Source organism: Myxocyprinus asiaticus, chromosome 22 (genome assembly GCF_019703515.2).
Source record: "Myxocyprinus asiaticus isolate MX2 ecotype Aquarium Trade chromosome 22, UBuf_Myxa_2, whole genome shotgun sequence".
Lineage (NCBI taxonomy): Eukaryota > Metazoa > Chordata > Actinopteri > Cypriniformes > Catostomidae > Myxocyprinus > Myxocyprinus asiaticus.
The window spans coordinates 6,593,375-6,610,254 of NC_059365.1; the positions used below are offsets into that span (position 1 = coordinate 6,593,375).

A 16,880-nucleotide genomic window follows, 5' to 3' on the forward strand; every position below is an offset into this window, starting at 1 on the left:
TGCAGAGGACAGACTCAATGACTGCTAAGTAGAACTGAATTAGCAGCGCCTGTGACAGGTTGAACTTCCTCAACTGGCGAAGGAAGTACAACTTCTGCTGGGCCTTTTTCGCAATGGAGTCAATGTGGGTCTCCCACTTCAGGTCCTGTGAGATGGTAGTGCCCAGGAACCTCAATGACTCCACTGCTGCCACAGTGCTGTTTAGAATGGTAAGGGGGGTCAGTGTTGGGGTGTTCCTCCTAAAGTCCACTATCATCTCCACTGTTTTGAGCGTGTTCAGCTCGAGGTTGTTTTGACTGCACCAGACAGCCAGCTGTTTAACCTCCTTTCTGTATGCAGACTCATCGTCATCTCGGATGGAATGGTTAAAACAACTTCTTTTACTGACCTCATGGGAATTCTCCACATAGAATGAGGCATAAAGTCATTGATAACACATTTGTAAGGTTTTACATGTAGCGTCCTCATATTTAAATGTACTTCTACTTCTATGTAGTTTTATACCATTGCTCTGCTGTTTAGAACTTCTTTTTACCCCTGAATGAAGAACGAATAAGAACTTCTTCAAAAGTATATCGGGGCCTTAAGTGGACATGAATGATACCTCAAATCATGCCGCTTGTTGAGGATAGGTGTGCTGTTACTTTTCTAGGCAATTACTTATGATTTTAGATAAAATGGGCACAAAATCCCATAGACATACATTGAAAGAGGGACACAAGCCATATCTGGGAACCAGAATATCCATCATTATCACACAGGAAATCGACATGCAGCTTCCAAATGTTCACTTACCCTGAAAGTAACCCCATAATGCCGAATAATGAAAATGCCCCATCCCCCTCAGACACTTTTGCATTAATTTTAATGTGTTTACCTTTCCCTGTGACGCTACTGACAATCTCTTCTACATGGGTTCTGGTCCAGTGGAAACCAGGATGTAGTTGCATTCACATAAACAATGGTGAGCGTGGTTCGGAAGTTGCATTTTTGCTCTCCTGATGGTTAGTTCTCGGGTTTGGGTTAGTGAGTAGGGTTAATAAAATATGCAACTAAAAATACAACTCGTCTGTGGTGCCACCCTGTGGGCATTTCATCTCTCAATAGCACTTCCAGCTTCAGCCACTGGGGGCAGTTGTTTGAATTTCAATAATCACAGAACTATTTCAGCAGCAGAACTTTCGACCTCCTGGCACTGAATTCACAGTTGGATCAGTCTGCAATATCTTAGGAGTGGCCTCTTTTGATTTGGGCCAGTAGGCAGCTAGCAACCACATATCAACACGCTAAAAAACGACTCAGAACACAACTGCAAAGTAACACCTAAGCATTGTGGCGGCGACTTTTGCACGCGCAAGCACCACTAACATTTTGTTCAGAAAATCTCGCTTTTTTTTCCAAGCATATTTGGTGCACTAGTGCCACAGAAATTACACACTTCCATCTTAAAATTATCTCAAGTGAATTGTAAAATGAGTCAGACTCATGTTTGCAGCTCATCTTTGGTACTGATTGCACTGTCATACCCAATCTTTTTTGTAAACATTTACCATACTATTTGACCCAGAATTTATCATTGACTTTTCATGTATGACCTATTCCATGTGTAGCACATGCCTCCTGGAGAGGTGAAAACAATGGCTGCAGTGGCCAACAACAGGATCGTGTTAATGTTTTGGCGGTTTCCAAGATGCATCGCCATCGCATGACTCGCTGTAACAGCTGCGCCGTGTGCCGTAGTGGAAGTCTGAAGATAGCTTGCTTGTTTGCTTGTGATTAAATCTGCTTGTTTTGGCACCATCTTTAAGTATTCCTCCCTGACACAAATGTATTGTGAAGGGGACTTTTTCAAATGAATACAAAAAAGGGAGAGGAAGTATCTATTTAGATACAGTGTTCTGTTTTCTCCATTTTAGGACTTTGCTTCCAAGTCATGCAAGTCACGTACAGTCGGAGAGATATTTTAAATTACAAATTATATTTAAAAGTTGGGTATTGAAAAGTACATGAATTTCAGAATTTCATAGTATTTGGTATGTTGCTCTTTTGCTGTAATTAAAGCATGCACTCAAATGGCATGAACTCCACAAGTTTGTTCAAAACATGATGATCTATGTGATCCAGTATGATTTGAGAATGTTCCAAAGATCATCTCGTGTGCTCCAACGGAAGCAAAGAAATCTGACCTTTTGAACGCAAGAGTTAGGAGGGATAGTTACCAAAACATAACATTTTTTGTCATTATTTAATCACCTTCATGTTGTTCCCCTATGAATTACTTTCTACTGTAGAACACAAAAGGAGATGTTAGGTAGAATGTTAGTCTCAGTCACCATTCACTTTTATTGCATAATTTTCCATTCAATGAAAGTGAATGTTGACTGAGGCTAACCTTCTACTTTTTCTCCTTTATTGAGCTCCAGGAAGAAAAGAAAGTCATAGCACTGGTAATATCTTGCAGTGTTATTAATTTCTTGTCAACAATATGTTTTAAGTTCAATAGTTGAATTGTCCTTTATGATGCATATTTTTCCGTATCATCTTTGTTAACAGAATAAAAAATCATGTCATACATTTTTGTCAGTAATTTCGTTTACGAGATTAATACTGCTTCTGAACATGTGTTCAGTGCGCCTGGAAACATCATTACCCTAGTGAGATCCTCTCAAAAACCTGGCAATGTTTTTTTTTTTTTTTCCTGTTGAACATTTATTTAAACATCTGACAACTGAAAAGCTTTCTGGCAAGGTAGGCCTGAACCACCATTTAGTTATTTTACATCTGTTTACTGATATTTAGTTGTGCTGAATGTTCGAGTTTAGCTATATTTTTTCTGATTAACAGTTTTTATTGATTCATACAATTGACAAAGCAAAACATATATTCACAGAATCAACATTTAACCCCCACTGTTACCCCATCCCCTCCCAATCCCAAACCCCCAACCCCACCCTGACCCTCAACAAACATCCCTGTGGTCACACATGAGTATACACACAGAAAAAAAAGAAAAGAAAAAAAAAGAAAAAAAAAAATATATTATATATATATATATACACACACAGTACTGTGCAAAAGTTTTAGGCACTTGTGAAAAATGTTGCATAGTGAGGATGTCTCCAAAATAATGGCATAAATAGTTTTCGAGACGCACCCTTGCATCTCTAGATGTAGACTTGTTGTTTTTTAGAATCCTAGCCCACACTCCCTCCTCCAATACCAAGTTTAAATCTTTCTCCCATAATCTCTTGATAGAAGTTAAAGCTCCATCCCCCAGACTCCGTATTAGCAGGGAGTAATACACTGATGCCTCATGACCTTTTCCAAAAGCAGTAATCACCACTCCCAGAGTATCTGCCACTTTAGGGGGGTATATGCTACTCCCAAAAATAGTATAGAGAAGGTGGCGCAGCTGTAAATACCTAAAGAACTGAGATCTGGGAATCCCAAAAATGTTAACCATATTTTCAAAGAATCTCAACACTCCACTCTCATGTAGGTCACCGAGCGTATTAACCTCCCTCACATTCCACTCTGACCAGCAGAAAGGGGACTTATTAATACATAATTTGGGGTTCAGCCATATGCTCGAGGCAACATTTAAATAAATGTCTGAATTAAACACTCTGGACACTTTTGTCCATACCGAGTGCAAATGCGAGATAATGGGGTGTAATTTAACTTCTCCGATTAGTTTGATAGAAATGCTTTGCAATGGCGAAATTGGGGCAAGAACTTCCTGTTCAATACAAAACTAGGAAGGGGCTCTCTCAGGTGGAAGCGACCAGTGAGCCAAATGAGACCAAACACATAATAATAAAACAAAATCTTGAGTAGGTTAAGCCCACCTTTGTCAATCGGCCTATGCAACTTAATGAAATGTAATATGGGACATTTACCATTCCAAATGTAGGACTTCACTATGCTATCAAATTGCTTGAAATAAGAGAGGGGGACATCTACAGGGAGAGACTGTCGCAGGTAGTTGAATTTTGGAATACAATTCATTTTAATAACATTAACCTTCCCAATCATAGATAAATGTAATGAAGCCCACATGACTTTAGTGTGATAAAATTGCTTACTAACCTTTTGGGTGTAAAGTTATATAAATTTTACAACTTGGTTGCCATAACGACATAATGCTGTAAACCCTAAAATGACCGTAAAACAATGATTTTAACAACTTTACAGCTCAAATAATACACAAGATTTAACAGAAGAATTGATGTGTGTTTTTATAAAATTATTAACTTCACTTTCTGCCTTTAAACTCTCCAATAATTGGCCCCATTCACTTCCATTGTAAGTGCTTTACTGTAACCAAAATGCTTCCTTTTTTATTTTTTCAAAGAAAAGGAGGGACAAGTCTGAAGTAGTTTTGTGGTAATAAACATTGTCACAAATGCTGTCGATTGAGCTTAACTTGTATTGAACCCGGAATATTCCTTTAAAGGGATAGTTCACCCAAAAATGAAAATTCTCTCATCATGCCATCCCAGATGTGTATGACTTTCTTGCTTCTGCAGAACACAAATTAAAATTTTAAAAAAGAATATCTCAGCTCTGTAGGTCCATACAAGTGAATGGAGGCCAAAATTTTGACACTCCAAAAATCACATAAAGGCTGCATAAATGTAATCCATATGACTCCAGTGGTTAAATGTATATCTTCAGAAATGATATGATAGGTGTGGGTGAGAAACAGATCAATATTTAAATCAATTTTTGCTAGACATTCATCTCTAGAGAGTGAGTAAATGATGAGAATTTTCATTTTTGGGTGATCTATTCCTTTAACATGGTCAATGTCACAAATTAGCTTATTCGATTAGTGACCTCGAAATAGTCCAAAATACTCCTAATTAAATTTATGTCGTAATGTTTCTTTATTTTAAACTTAGTTTTTTCCAGGTTCAATTATATTTAGAATCCCAGATTTTCAATGTGGTCTCAGACATTTGGACCTCACTGTAGATACTGGCCTGTTCTGAGGAGCATTCCAACACCACGCATGGTTGACGTGTTGGTGAACGCTGTTGTCTTACATCTAAGTGAAATATGGGGAGTTAAATAACACGGACAGTATTTTGGCTCTGAAAACCTCCATGCTGCCATAAAGAGAAGGCTGAACCAACAGGTAAGAATGTGCCGTAGAGTCCACCCATTGAGAAACAGCAACACACAATTTTCCCTGACAAAAAGGCAGATTGAACATCTGATAATGTTTCCCTGATGAAACAGCAAAGATGAAAGGCAGACGAGGTGTTAATGTGCAGAGTCACATTATGTAATGGTTTCCCCAGAAGACAGGCTAAATGTTGAGGGGAAATGAGCCACTGGTTTCACACAGTTTCTGGTCACCTTTTGCTCCTCTGCCCCATCCCAACTTCCGTGTATAGTTGCCCTTTTTTTCCCATCTGCCCAGATGCCTATATTGTAAAGAGAAGACTCTCACATGTAAAATATCAATTTTAAGTGTTTTTAAACTAGTGATTTTATTATTAATTTAGCATGAACTTTAAAGTACATCTTAAAACTTCAAAGCTTAACCATTCACTTTCATTTTTTGGAAAAAGGTGCAATGAAAGTGACTGGTGACTAAGGCTATAATTCTACCCAACCTTCGTTTCATATTTCATGGAAGTCATACAGGTTTGAAACGATATGAGGGCAAAGAAAATAAGACAGAATTTTATTGGAATATGATTTTAATAGGCTATAATTTCTCTTTTTATCATCAGAAATCACAAAAACATTGCTGCTACTGTAAACTGTAAAAAGTGGTAACCTGTAATTGTGGATTTATTTCTAGCTCTTAAAAGTTACTAATGTTGGTTTAACCTAATGTAGACAGGTTGATTTAGTATATTAAATAATATTATTAACTTGAAGGAAACCAGTTGATTTGTATGTTATAATGTAGCACATTTTTAGTTTACCAGACAAAATATTTTTTACAGTGAAGGATCAGTATTGGTAGTACTTGGCATCGGATTGAAAAGAAAATAAGTAGTATCACCCATCCCTACTTTTCACTCCGCACCATGACATCGGTTTCAGGCATGTGTGGGAAACTCTAGGCCCCTCGCTTCGGCGCGGGTCACCGCTACACTCCAAGTGCTGTGCACATGGCTATTTTAAGAAGCTGTAAATATGGGTACTTCCTCTGTGTAAGGGTATCTCATATCCCAAAGGATCGCTTTACATTATTAACAACAAGCTTCAAGCATAATAAGCCAGGCTTCCATATGCATGACTTTGTACTCACTAACTAGGATGCTCCAGTCCTGAATGTTATTATGCAGAACAGAGATTGAACATAAGATAATATTTGTGCTATTGCTGATTGAGACCTCCAACTGTTTTACTCATGGAATGTGAGGACAGCTGAGGAACAAATGCATTTTAAAAAGAGCCTGTAGGAAGCTCGTTGTTTCTTTCACTAACTTTAAAGTCAAAATGAATTCAAAATTGACCCTATTTAGATTCTTAATACAAATTTCTTAATTTCAAATTTCTCAATTCATCAGTGCACATTATCCTAAAGAAAATAAGTTTGTCTTTATAATTTGTCATTAAAACACAATAACTTGCTCTGCCTCTAAAACAACTTACCTTCTCAGATTATATCACATAGGCTGTGCGAGCTATTGGTTAAAGTTAACCAATAGCCAAATAGCTATTTAGACATTGTTTTAGGCTACTGTTGTAGATAATGTGGTCTTTCTTTAATTTTGCCAAGAGTTAAATCAGTAATGTAACGCTGGCTAACATTAATAAAGGTTGCGGCAATAATAGCAAATAAATGTAAAAAAACAAACATTTTTTTAAAGTTCATGTGGACTTAAAAAATTATTGCATCAAAGTGAGACCCAATTCTCCATTAAAGGAATATTCTGGGTTCAATACTAGTAAAGCTCAATTGACAGCATTTGTGGCATAATTTTGATTTTGATTATAATTTTATAAAAGCACTTACATTAATTATTCTGTAAAAACTTGTGCATTATTTGAGCTGTAAAGTTGTTTAAATTATTGTTTTTATGGTCGTTTTAGAGTTTTAGGGTTTATGGTGTTACGTCCTCATGGCACCGAAGTTGTAAAATTGTCTATAACTTTACACAGAAAAGGTTAGCAAGCGATTTTATGACACTAAAATCATGTAAACACGTATATTGTTTACGTCTTTTGGCTATACTTTTGAAACAGTGAGTATTTTAACGTTTGCGGATTGGCCCCATTCACTTCCATTGTAAGTGCCACATTGTAACCCAGCTTTTTCCTTTTTTTTTTTAAAGAAAAGGGGGAATTACATAAATTTTTGTGATAATCAACATTATGCCACAAATGTTGTCGATTGAGCTTAACTTCTATTGAACCCGGAATATTCCGGGTGAGTCTGTGTTAATACAAGCATCTGCTTCTCTTTTTATGCCCCTTGCAATTTGTTTATAGATTTGAAAAAACGCTTTTAATTTAACCCTTTAAGCTCTGAGTGAGTTTTTAAGGATTTCCTGTTTCAGTGGCATACCCAAAATGAAAGGCTTATAACTCAAAAAAAAAAAAAAAAAAACAAGGGTCCTCATTTTAAAGAAAATGAAAAAAAAAAAAAAAAGAAAAAAGTTTTTTAATGATATACAGTACTGTGCAAAAGTTTTAGGCACTTGTGAAAAATGTTGCATGTTGTACAGGTGCATCTCAATAAATTAGAATGTCGTGGAAAAGTTCATTTATTTCAGTAATTCAACTCAAATTGTGAAACTCGTGTATTAAATAAATTCAATGCACACAGACTGAAGTAGTTTAAGTCTTTGGTTCTTTTAATTGTGATGATTTTGGCTCACATTTAACAAAAACCCACCAATTCACTATCTCAACAAATTAGAATACATCATAAGACCAATAAAAAAAAACATTTTTAGTGAATTGTTGGCCTTCTGGAAAGTATGTTCATTTACTGTATATGTACTCAATACTTGGTAGGGGCTCCTTTTGCTTTAATTACTGCCTCAATTCGGCGTGGCATGGAGGTGATCAGTTTGTGGCACTGCTGAGGTGGTATGGAAGCCCAGGTTTCTTTGACAGTGGCCTTCAGCTCATCTGCATTTTTTGGTCTCTTGTTTCTCATTTTCCTCTTGACAATACCCCATAGATTCTCTATGGGGTTCAGGTCTGGTGAGTTTGCTGGCCAGTCAAGCACACCAACACCATGGTCATTTAACCAACTTTTGGTGCTTTTGGCAGTGTGGGCAGGTGCCAAATCCTGCTGGAAAATGAAATCAGCATCTTTAAAAAGCTGGTCAGCAGAAGGAAGCAGTGACTTTGGTTTTCAAAAAACACAATGGACCAACACCAGCAAATGACATTGCACCTCAAATCATCACAGACTGTGGAAACTTAACCCTGGACTTCAAGCAACTTGGGCTATGAGCTTCTCCACCCTTCCTCCAGACTCTAGGACCTTGGTTTCCAAATGAAATACAAAACTTGCTCTCATCTGAAAAGAGGACTTTGGAACACTGGGCAACAGTCCAGTTCTTCTTCTCCTTAGCCCAGGTAAGACACCTCTGACGTTGTCTGTGGTTCAGGAGTGGCTTGACAAGAGGAATACGACAACTGTAGCCAAATTCCTTGACACGTCTGTGTGTGGTGGCTCTTGATGCCTTGACCCCAGCCTCAGTCCATTTCTTGTGAATTTCACCCAAATTCTTGAATAGATTTTGCTTGACAATCATAAGGCTGCGGTTCTCTCGGTTGGTTGTGCATCTTTTCTTCCACACTTTTTCCTTCCACTCAACTTTCTGTTAACATGCTTGGATACAGCACTCTGTGAACAGCCAGCTTCTTTGGCAATGAATGTTTGTGGCTTACCCTCCTTGCGAAGGGTGTCAATGATTGTCTTCTGGACAACTGTCAGATCAGCAGTCTTCCCCATGATTGTGTAGCCTAGTGAACCAAACTGAGAGACCATTTTGAAGGCTCAGGAAACCTTTGCAGGTGTTTTGAGTTGATTAGCTGATTGGCATGTCACCATATTCTAATTTTTTGAGATAGTGAATTGGTGGGTTTTTGTTAAATGTGAGCCAAAATCATCACAATTAAAAGAACCAAAGACTTAAACTATTTCAGTCTGTGTGCATTGAATTTATTTAATACACGAGTTTCACAATTTGAGTTGAATTACTGAAATAAATGAACTTTTCCACGACATTCTAATTTATTGAGATGCACCTGTATATCAAAAATAATGACATAAATAGTTTTCATTTATCACTTAATGTCATACAAACTCAGTAAACATAAAAAAGCTAAATCAATATTCGGTGTGACCACCTTTGCCTTTAAAACAGCCCCAATTCCCCTAGGTACACCTGGACGTAGTTTTTCTTGGTTGTTGGCAGATAGCATGTACCAAGCTTCTTGGAGAATTTGCTACAGTTCTTCTATCTATTTAGGCTGTCTCAGTTGCTTCTGTCTCTTTATGTAATCTCAGACTGATACGATGTTCAGTGGGGGCTCTGTGGGGGCCATGACATCTGTTGCAGGGCTCCCTGTTCTTCTGTTCTAATCTTTTCTGTATGCAAAAGTAATGTTTGGGAGTCTAAAATGTATATTACCTGTTGATACACTAAAGCTGAAGATATAAATAACCACCTTAAGACAAATGCTTTTGTTAAACATCTTACGTACACAGTACTGTAAATTACGATTCTGAGACTCTAAGCCTAAGAAACTGTTGAAAAAAACTTGAGCCAAAAACAAATTTTTTTTCTTATTTTTCTGATTTAACATTATATATCTCAGGATGTAAATAAGTTGTTTTCCTGTTGAAAATTTTTTAAACATCTGACAACTGAAAAGCTTTCAGGCAAGGTAGGCCTGAACCACCATTTAATTATTTTCCATCTGTTTACTGATATTTATTCGTGCTGAATGTACGAGTTTAGCTATATTAAAAGATTTAGACCGTTTAGGCCATTCTTTTAGCCATTGATATTTACATGTTATCGTCATATAGAATAGGCTACTGGTGCAATAACAGAAGGACATTTTTAAACCAATGAAAACTATTTTTTAATTTTGTATTTTGGGTATTTTGTGATATTTTACACTTTTTTGCACTTTAAGTTTGATACACAAAAAACACTCATTTGCACACAACGCCTCCCCCACTCCCCAACCACCGTACATCACCGTTCACCAGTGGTGGTTGGCCCTTAACAAACGTGGTGGTAAACATTTGCCACCACAACAGCCCTACTTAATCGACAACATGTGGAATAATGTTGATTACCACAAAAACTGTCCTTCCTTTTCTTTAAAAAAGCGAAACATTTTATTACAGTGAGGCACTTACAATGGAAGTGAATGGGGCCAGTCCGTAAAAATTAAAATACTCACTGTTTCAAAAGTATATGCACAAGATGTAACCAATATGCGTCTTAACATGACTTTAGTGTGATAAAATCGCTTGCTAACCTTTTGGGTGTAAAGTTATATCAATTTTACAACTTGGTTGCCATAACTACATAATGCTGTAAACCCTAAAATGACCGTAAAACAACGATTTTAACAACTTTACAGCTCAAATAATACACAAGATTTAACAGAAGAATTGATGTGTGTTTTTATAAAATTATTAACTTCACTTTCTGCCTTTAAACTCTCCAATAATTGACCCCATTCACTTCCATTGTAAGTGCTTCACTGTAACTGTTTTGCTTTTTTATTTTTTCAAAGAAAAGGAGGGACAAGTCTGAAGTATTTTTGTGGTAATAAACATTATGTCACAAATGCTGTTGATTGAGCTTAACTTGTATTGAACCCGGAATATTCCTTTAAAGGGATAGTTCACCCAATAATTCTCTCATTATGCCATCCCAGATGTGTATGACTTTCTTGCTTCTGCAGAACACAAATTAAGATTTTCAAAAAGAATATCTCAGCTCTGTAGGTCCATACAAGTGAATGGAGGCCAAAATTTTGACACTCCAAAAATCACATAAAGGCAGCATAAATGTAATCCATATGACTCCAGTGGTTAAATTTATATCTTCAGAAATGATATGATAGGTGTGGGTGAGAAACAGATCAATATTTAAATCAATTTTTGCTAGAAATTAATCTCCCTGCCCAGTAAGGGGATGTATGCATGAAGAATGTGAATAACCAAAAACTCTTAAAGTGGAGATGGAGTGAGCAGGGTGGAGAGTTTATAGTAAAAATGGACTTAAATATTGATCTGTTTCTCACCCACACCTATCATACTTATGTGATTTTTGGAGCTTCAAAATTTTGGCCACCATTCACTTGCATTGTATGGCCCAAATGAGCTGAGATATTCTTCTAAAAATCTTCATTTGTGGTCTGCAGAAGAAAGAAAGTCATACACATCTGGGATGACATAAGGGTGAGTAAATGATGAGAGAATTTTCATTTTTGGGTGATCTATTCCTTTAACATGGTCAATGTCACAAATTAGCTTATTCAATTAGTGACCTCGAAATAGTCCAAAATACTCCTAATTAAACTTATGTCATAATGTTTCTTTATTTTAAACTTAGTTTTTTTTCCAGGTTCAATTATATTTAGAATCCCAGATTTTCAATGTGGTCTCAGACATTTGGACTTCACTGTAGATACTGGCCTGTTCTGAGGAGCATTTCAACACCACGCATGGTTGACATGTTGGTGAACGCTGTTGTCTTACATCTAAGTGAAATATGGGGAGTTAAATAACACGGACAGTATTTTGGCTCTGAAAACCTCCATGCTGCCATAAAGAGAAGGCTGAACCAACAGGTAAGAATGTGCCGTAGAGTCCACCCATTGAGAAACAGCAACACACAATTGTCCCTGACAAAAAGGCAGATTGAACATCTGATAATGTTTCCCTGATGAAACAGCAAAGATGAAAGGCAGACGAGGTGTTAATGTGCAGGGTCACATTATGTAATGGTTTCCCCAGAAGACAGGCTAAATGTTGAGGGGAAATGAGCCACTGGTTTCACACAGTTTCTGGTCACCTTTTGCTCCTCTGCCCCATCCCGACTTCCGTGTATAGTTGCCCTTTTTTTTCCATCTGCCCAGATGCCTATATTGTAGAGAGAAGACTCTCACATATAAAATATCAATTTTAAGTGTTTTTAAACTAGTGATTTTATTATTAATTTAAAATGACCTTTTTTTCTTATTTTTCTGATTTGACATTATATATCTCAGGATGTAAATAAGGTGGCTTAAAAAAAACTGCTTTTGTTTTGTTCTTAATCATGTCACCTGTAACTAAGTAAAATTTTGTGTTGATGCGACAAAGCAACCATAAGTTACAACATTACAAAAATAATGCATCCCAGTGTTCAAAAACGTCTCCATGTGTCCAAAAGCCTCTCCAAACAAATAAAACATAACAGTTACATAAGAACTAATTACACGTGCAAATACAACAATGACTGAAGGTATGCTCTCTTTCCAAAGCATGCAGGCATGAGTAACGAGATCTCATTCAGCTCCATTTTGTGTCATCTGAGCTATCATTGAGACTGTGTCATGTACTTTGCGCCATCTCCTGGTGGCCATATGTAATTAGAGTGAACGATCCTCTCTGCCCATATTTGGATGACTTCCACCTCTGATTGCAGCGATCTGAATCCTAATACGATTGGTTTAGCATTCCATGACGCTGGACAATGTACTACATCATTTCCAATGAAGTCATCTGTTTTTAGCCAGATAGTACATTATGTGCTGTGTGCACATTGTGCTTCATGTGGATAATATAATGATCTATGCATACAATTATGTTGTGTGTGTGCTCTTTTTAAAGATAATCACCTCTTCTAAGTAATGGTATGTGATATTTTATGTTCTGTTTATTTTTTGTGAAGTTATAAGCAAAAATGAAGCATTTAAGCAACACCTGTCAAAGACTTTTACCTATCTATTACTCGCTATATTTTTATCTGTGAGTAAAACAGATGAGCTGTTTGTATTCTACTCTTTGAGAGCTTTCCAATGACATATGACACATGGCTATTTAATAAGTTTAATGTTTCTACCAATTACAATAATACATGCAGTACACAATTATTAATAAATTATCAAAACAAACACTTCTGATTTGTCTGCAAATTTCAAAGCACTTGTTCAGTTTTGGTCATAAAACCTACATGTATTGTAAAGTACAGCTTCTAAGCTTTAAAACGATACCAATTTTTTGTTTGTCAAGACTGTAGTTATTAATATTTAAATAATATTTTTTTTCTCGGCAGGCCCATCCGAGCTTAAAGGGTTAACTATTAAACTTTAATTCAAACGGGAAGTTAGTGCTGTTTGGTGTCAGCATTGGACATAAAAAAAAAAATATGTTGACCAATAGTCATCAACATGAAATGCTGGTGTCCACACAACACTTTTTAACTAATTTAACCAGCAGAACTACCTTTGGCCATCAGATTCTCTAGTCTCACTAGCAAGACCAGAACTAACCAGCTTGGACCAGCATAGAAATGGTCTTCTCTACAGTGAGGCACTTCACCTTGGCAATTTACTTGGACCAAGAACAATTACGTTTTTACAATGAAAAGATTATGTCATTGCATCGTTTCCTGATGATGCCCACGTTTGGTGTCTGGTCTCCATAACTCACTATACTACACTTTCATGACCCTTGCCCTAGGATGTGTGTTAATCCTCGTCCAACTATGTGTCTGTAGTCTTGGCTATCATACAATGGCTGCTACAAACCAGATTTGTTTAACTCAGAGTATCTCCTTTGTGAAGCTTTTAAACAGGACCGTTAAAGGAGAGCTGGCCAAGGTCTTGGGTGAGTCGTGTGATTTGTGTGTTTGAACAAATCAAATATATTATATATCTTACCTTAAGGTATATTCCCTCACTTTAGATAAACAATAAATCTGTTACTCTATAAACAGTTTTGTTTTGTTTTTTCGGCTGGCTGCCCTGTGACTCAGTGGGTGATGGAATGCAGACAAACTACTTACCTGACATGGAGCCAAGTGGCTTAAACAATGTAAGAGTCATTACTGAATTAAACACATTTAGAAACAGATATAAAGGAAACATGCACCTGTGGCTGTCAACAGAAAATCTGACACTTTAAATTCTGTCTATTTGGAGAGGACAAAGGAAACGTAGCATTTCAGATTTCATGCAAACAATGCAATACTTTTGCATTAGTATTAGTTGTACACAAACTCTATTGGGTGAATATCAAACCTGTCAAGAACATTTTCACCATGAAATTTCACCCCTAGCAGTCACATTTCATCCCAAAGTTAAATGTGAAAATTGAATCAATTTTTAGGACCATTATTTTCACGGCAATTAAAGAAATATTCCTGGTTCAAAACAAGTTAAGCTCAATCAAAAGCATTTGTGGCATAATATTGATTACCACAAAAATGTATTGCGACTCGTCACTTTCTTTCTTTAATTAAAGCTAAAATCTGGGTTACAGTGAGGCACTTACAATGGAAGTGAATGGGGCCAATATGTAAACATTAAAATACTCACTGTTTCAAAAGTATAGTCACATGATGAAAACAATTTGCATGTTAACATGATTTTAGTTTGATAAAATCATCGGGGAATAAAGCCCCTTAAAATCTAATCCAGGGGCAAATATTGCCCCTTAATAAAAAAGTTCATTTCTGACACTGATGAGAATAATGGGAGTTAAAAAACACTCAAAAGTAAAACATCTGGATGCACTGTGGTAATGAGAATTTTGGAGGAAAATATGCTTAATTAATTGTCATTTAAATAAAATCACAATGCAAAAAATTCCTAAAATAGTCTTTAATTTATTTATTTTTATTTAATTTTTTTGTGACCTGGGCATGTTTTCATGAGATTCGCCATCAGACTTGTCTTATTCTGTTAAATTGTTTGTTTTAATACATTTTTCTATTACCATAATATATATATATATATATATATATATACAAAATCACCCCAAAATAACTGTACTTTATTGCTCAGTTGCACATAACTGTTGGAAGATCTTAGCTGCCATCTGCTGGTCTGATTATGCCATTAAGCAAACTGACCGATCACTAAAGTATTACTGTAGTGTACTACTACTGTATAATAGTACACTGTGAGATCAAGCAGCACTACCAGGACACCTCAGAGGACATGATAAGTCTACTTAAAGCTTCTGAGCTTCAAAGATTACCACATATTATGTAAACGTTAGTCAAATTACACAGGGACCAAATGTTTCCCTATTTCCTTATTATAGACAATTATTCCTTCCCAACTGTTGTCATCAAGGTCCTGGGAAAGCCAAAACCTTGCCAAGTATGAATAGCTCAGCGGTCTCATCGTAGGAGTTACATTTCCTGTTTAACTTCTGGAACATCACTCATAGTGTTCTCAAATACACATATACTGTAAGTACGTATTAATAACCAACTCTCACCAAAAAAAACAACATTTCTGAATTGTTTATTTTACAGTATTCTGTAAATGAAACGAATCCCCTCTTGTGTTTTAAAAAACAACAACTTGTTCTATAGGTTATTGTCTATACCTTTTCTCAATTGCTACTAAATTTGCTTTTTAAGATCACTTTTGCAGTCTAAGAGTGCAAAATATATAATTAAGACGTATATTATTATGTGAGGTTATATTATTATAATATAATACATAGTCTAGCTGTCATATTATTCATTAGTCATATTTCTGTAACCTAATACAAAGGACCCAAAAGAGTGCTTAAACACTTAAGGCACTCAAAAAATGTATGAATGCCATAGCATTAGATACAAAATATCAAACCAAGTGGGATGTATTTTAAAGAAGGATAACACATGCACACCTTATCAAGCACAACATATCACAAATAGAAGTTTGTTAGGATTTCAGTAATACAACAATAGAAATACTGTTGAAAATAAGGACAAAAAACAAAAACAAAACAAAAAAAAAACACTTTCAGGTTGTTGAACATGAGCTGTGGTTACTCTGCTTAGACACCTGTGTGACGTCATACCCACTAAAACGCACCTTGAGAGCAGTTGGGTATAGGCTAATAAATAAATAAATAAATAAATAAATAAATGTCATTTGGTTTGATATTTTGTTATCTAATGCAAGGATAATGGTCATTTTTAGGTGTGACTGAAGTGTCCAAACAGTTTTTTGGGCCAGTGTACATTTTAATTATCACTATTACACTATATATTAATAGACAGTATAGTCAAGCATATATGAGAAGCACAAACTTACCTTGCAGAATATTTGTTTGCCACTGAGTTGTTGTCTTCTTAACTATGGCATCTGAGGAAATCTGCGCGGATGATTCGTTATTCCCCATAATAAAATCAAATATAACAACTCACTGGGTTTTGAATCTAATAAGCCTGAATCATTCCAGACTGTGGTGAACTCTGACAACGCTAACTGACATACAGGAAAAACCCCGCCTAAATTCAGTTTGAAATATGAAAACACCGAGCACGTGCACGTCTTTTTCTCCCGCGAACTGTCCAATCGCTGTTTTCGGGCACGTCATTTGACTTGTCTCGGCGCGCTGAGGAGTGATTGCCAGCCGCTCCCACTGTTTGTGTGTATGTGTGTGTTAGGCCTAGGGGAAGAATACTGTGCATTTGGGTTACCGACAAATTAACTGTACCATTTTCCTTGGGCATTACGCGTTTGTGTCTACGCAAGAATTAACTTAAAAAACTAAACCTACCCTAAGAATTATTCACTGCAGTGAAAAGTGTGACAACTAGCCTCGGTCTCTTTTATATGCTAATCACAATGTTTCATGTGTGTTTTTATCTTTCTGTTCATTCCATTTAATGCCAAACCATTTCTATCCTAATCATGCCAGTTGACATCAATGC

The 16,880-nt window shown here is 36.3% G+C and overlaps 1 protein-coding gene across 1 annotated transcript in view; it reads right to left on the bottom strand.

Moving 5' to 3' along the window:
* LOC127412846 (E3 ubiquitin-protein ligase NEURL1B-like) overlaps window positions 1–16,456 on the bottom strand; it is a 62,876-nt gene extending 46,420 nt beyond the window's left edge. Inside the window, exon 1 of the mRNA XM_051649516.1 lies at window positions 16,258–16,456. Coding sequence (XP_051505476.1) covers window positions 16,258–16,345 — 88 coding nt within the window. The 5' untranslated portion in view covers window positions 16,346–16,456. The remainder of the gene's footprint in view (window positions 1–16,257) is intronic.
* Window positions 16,457–16,880: the final 424 nt, after the last annotated feature.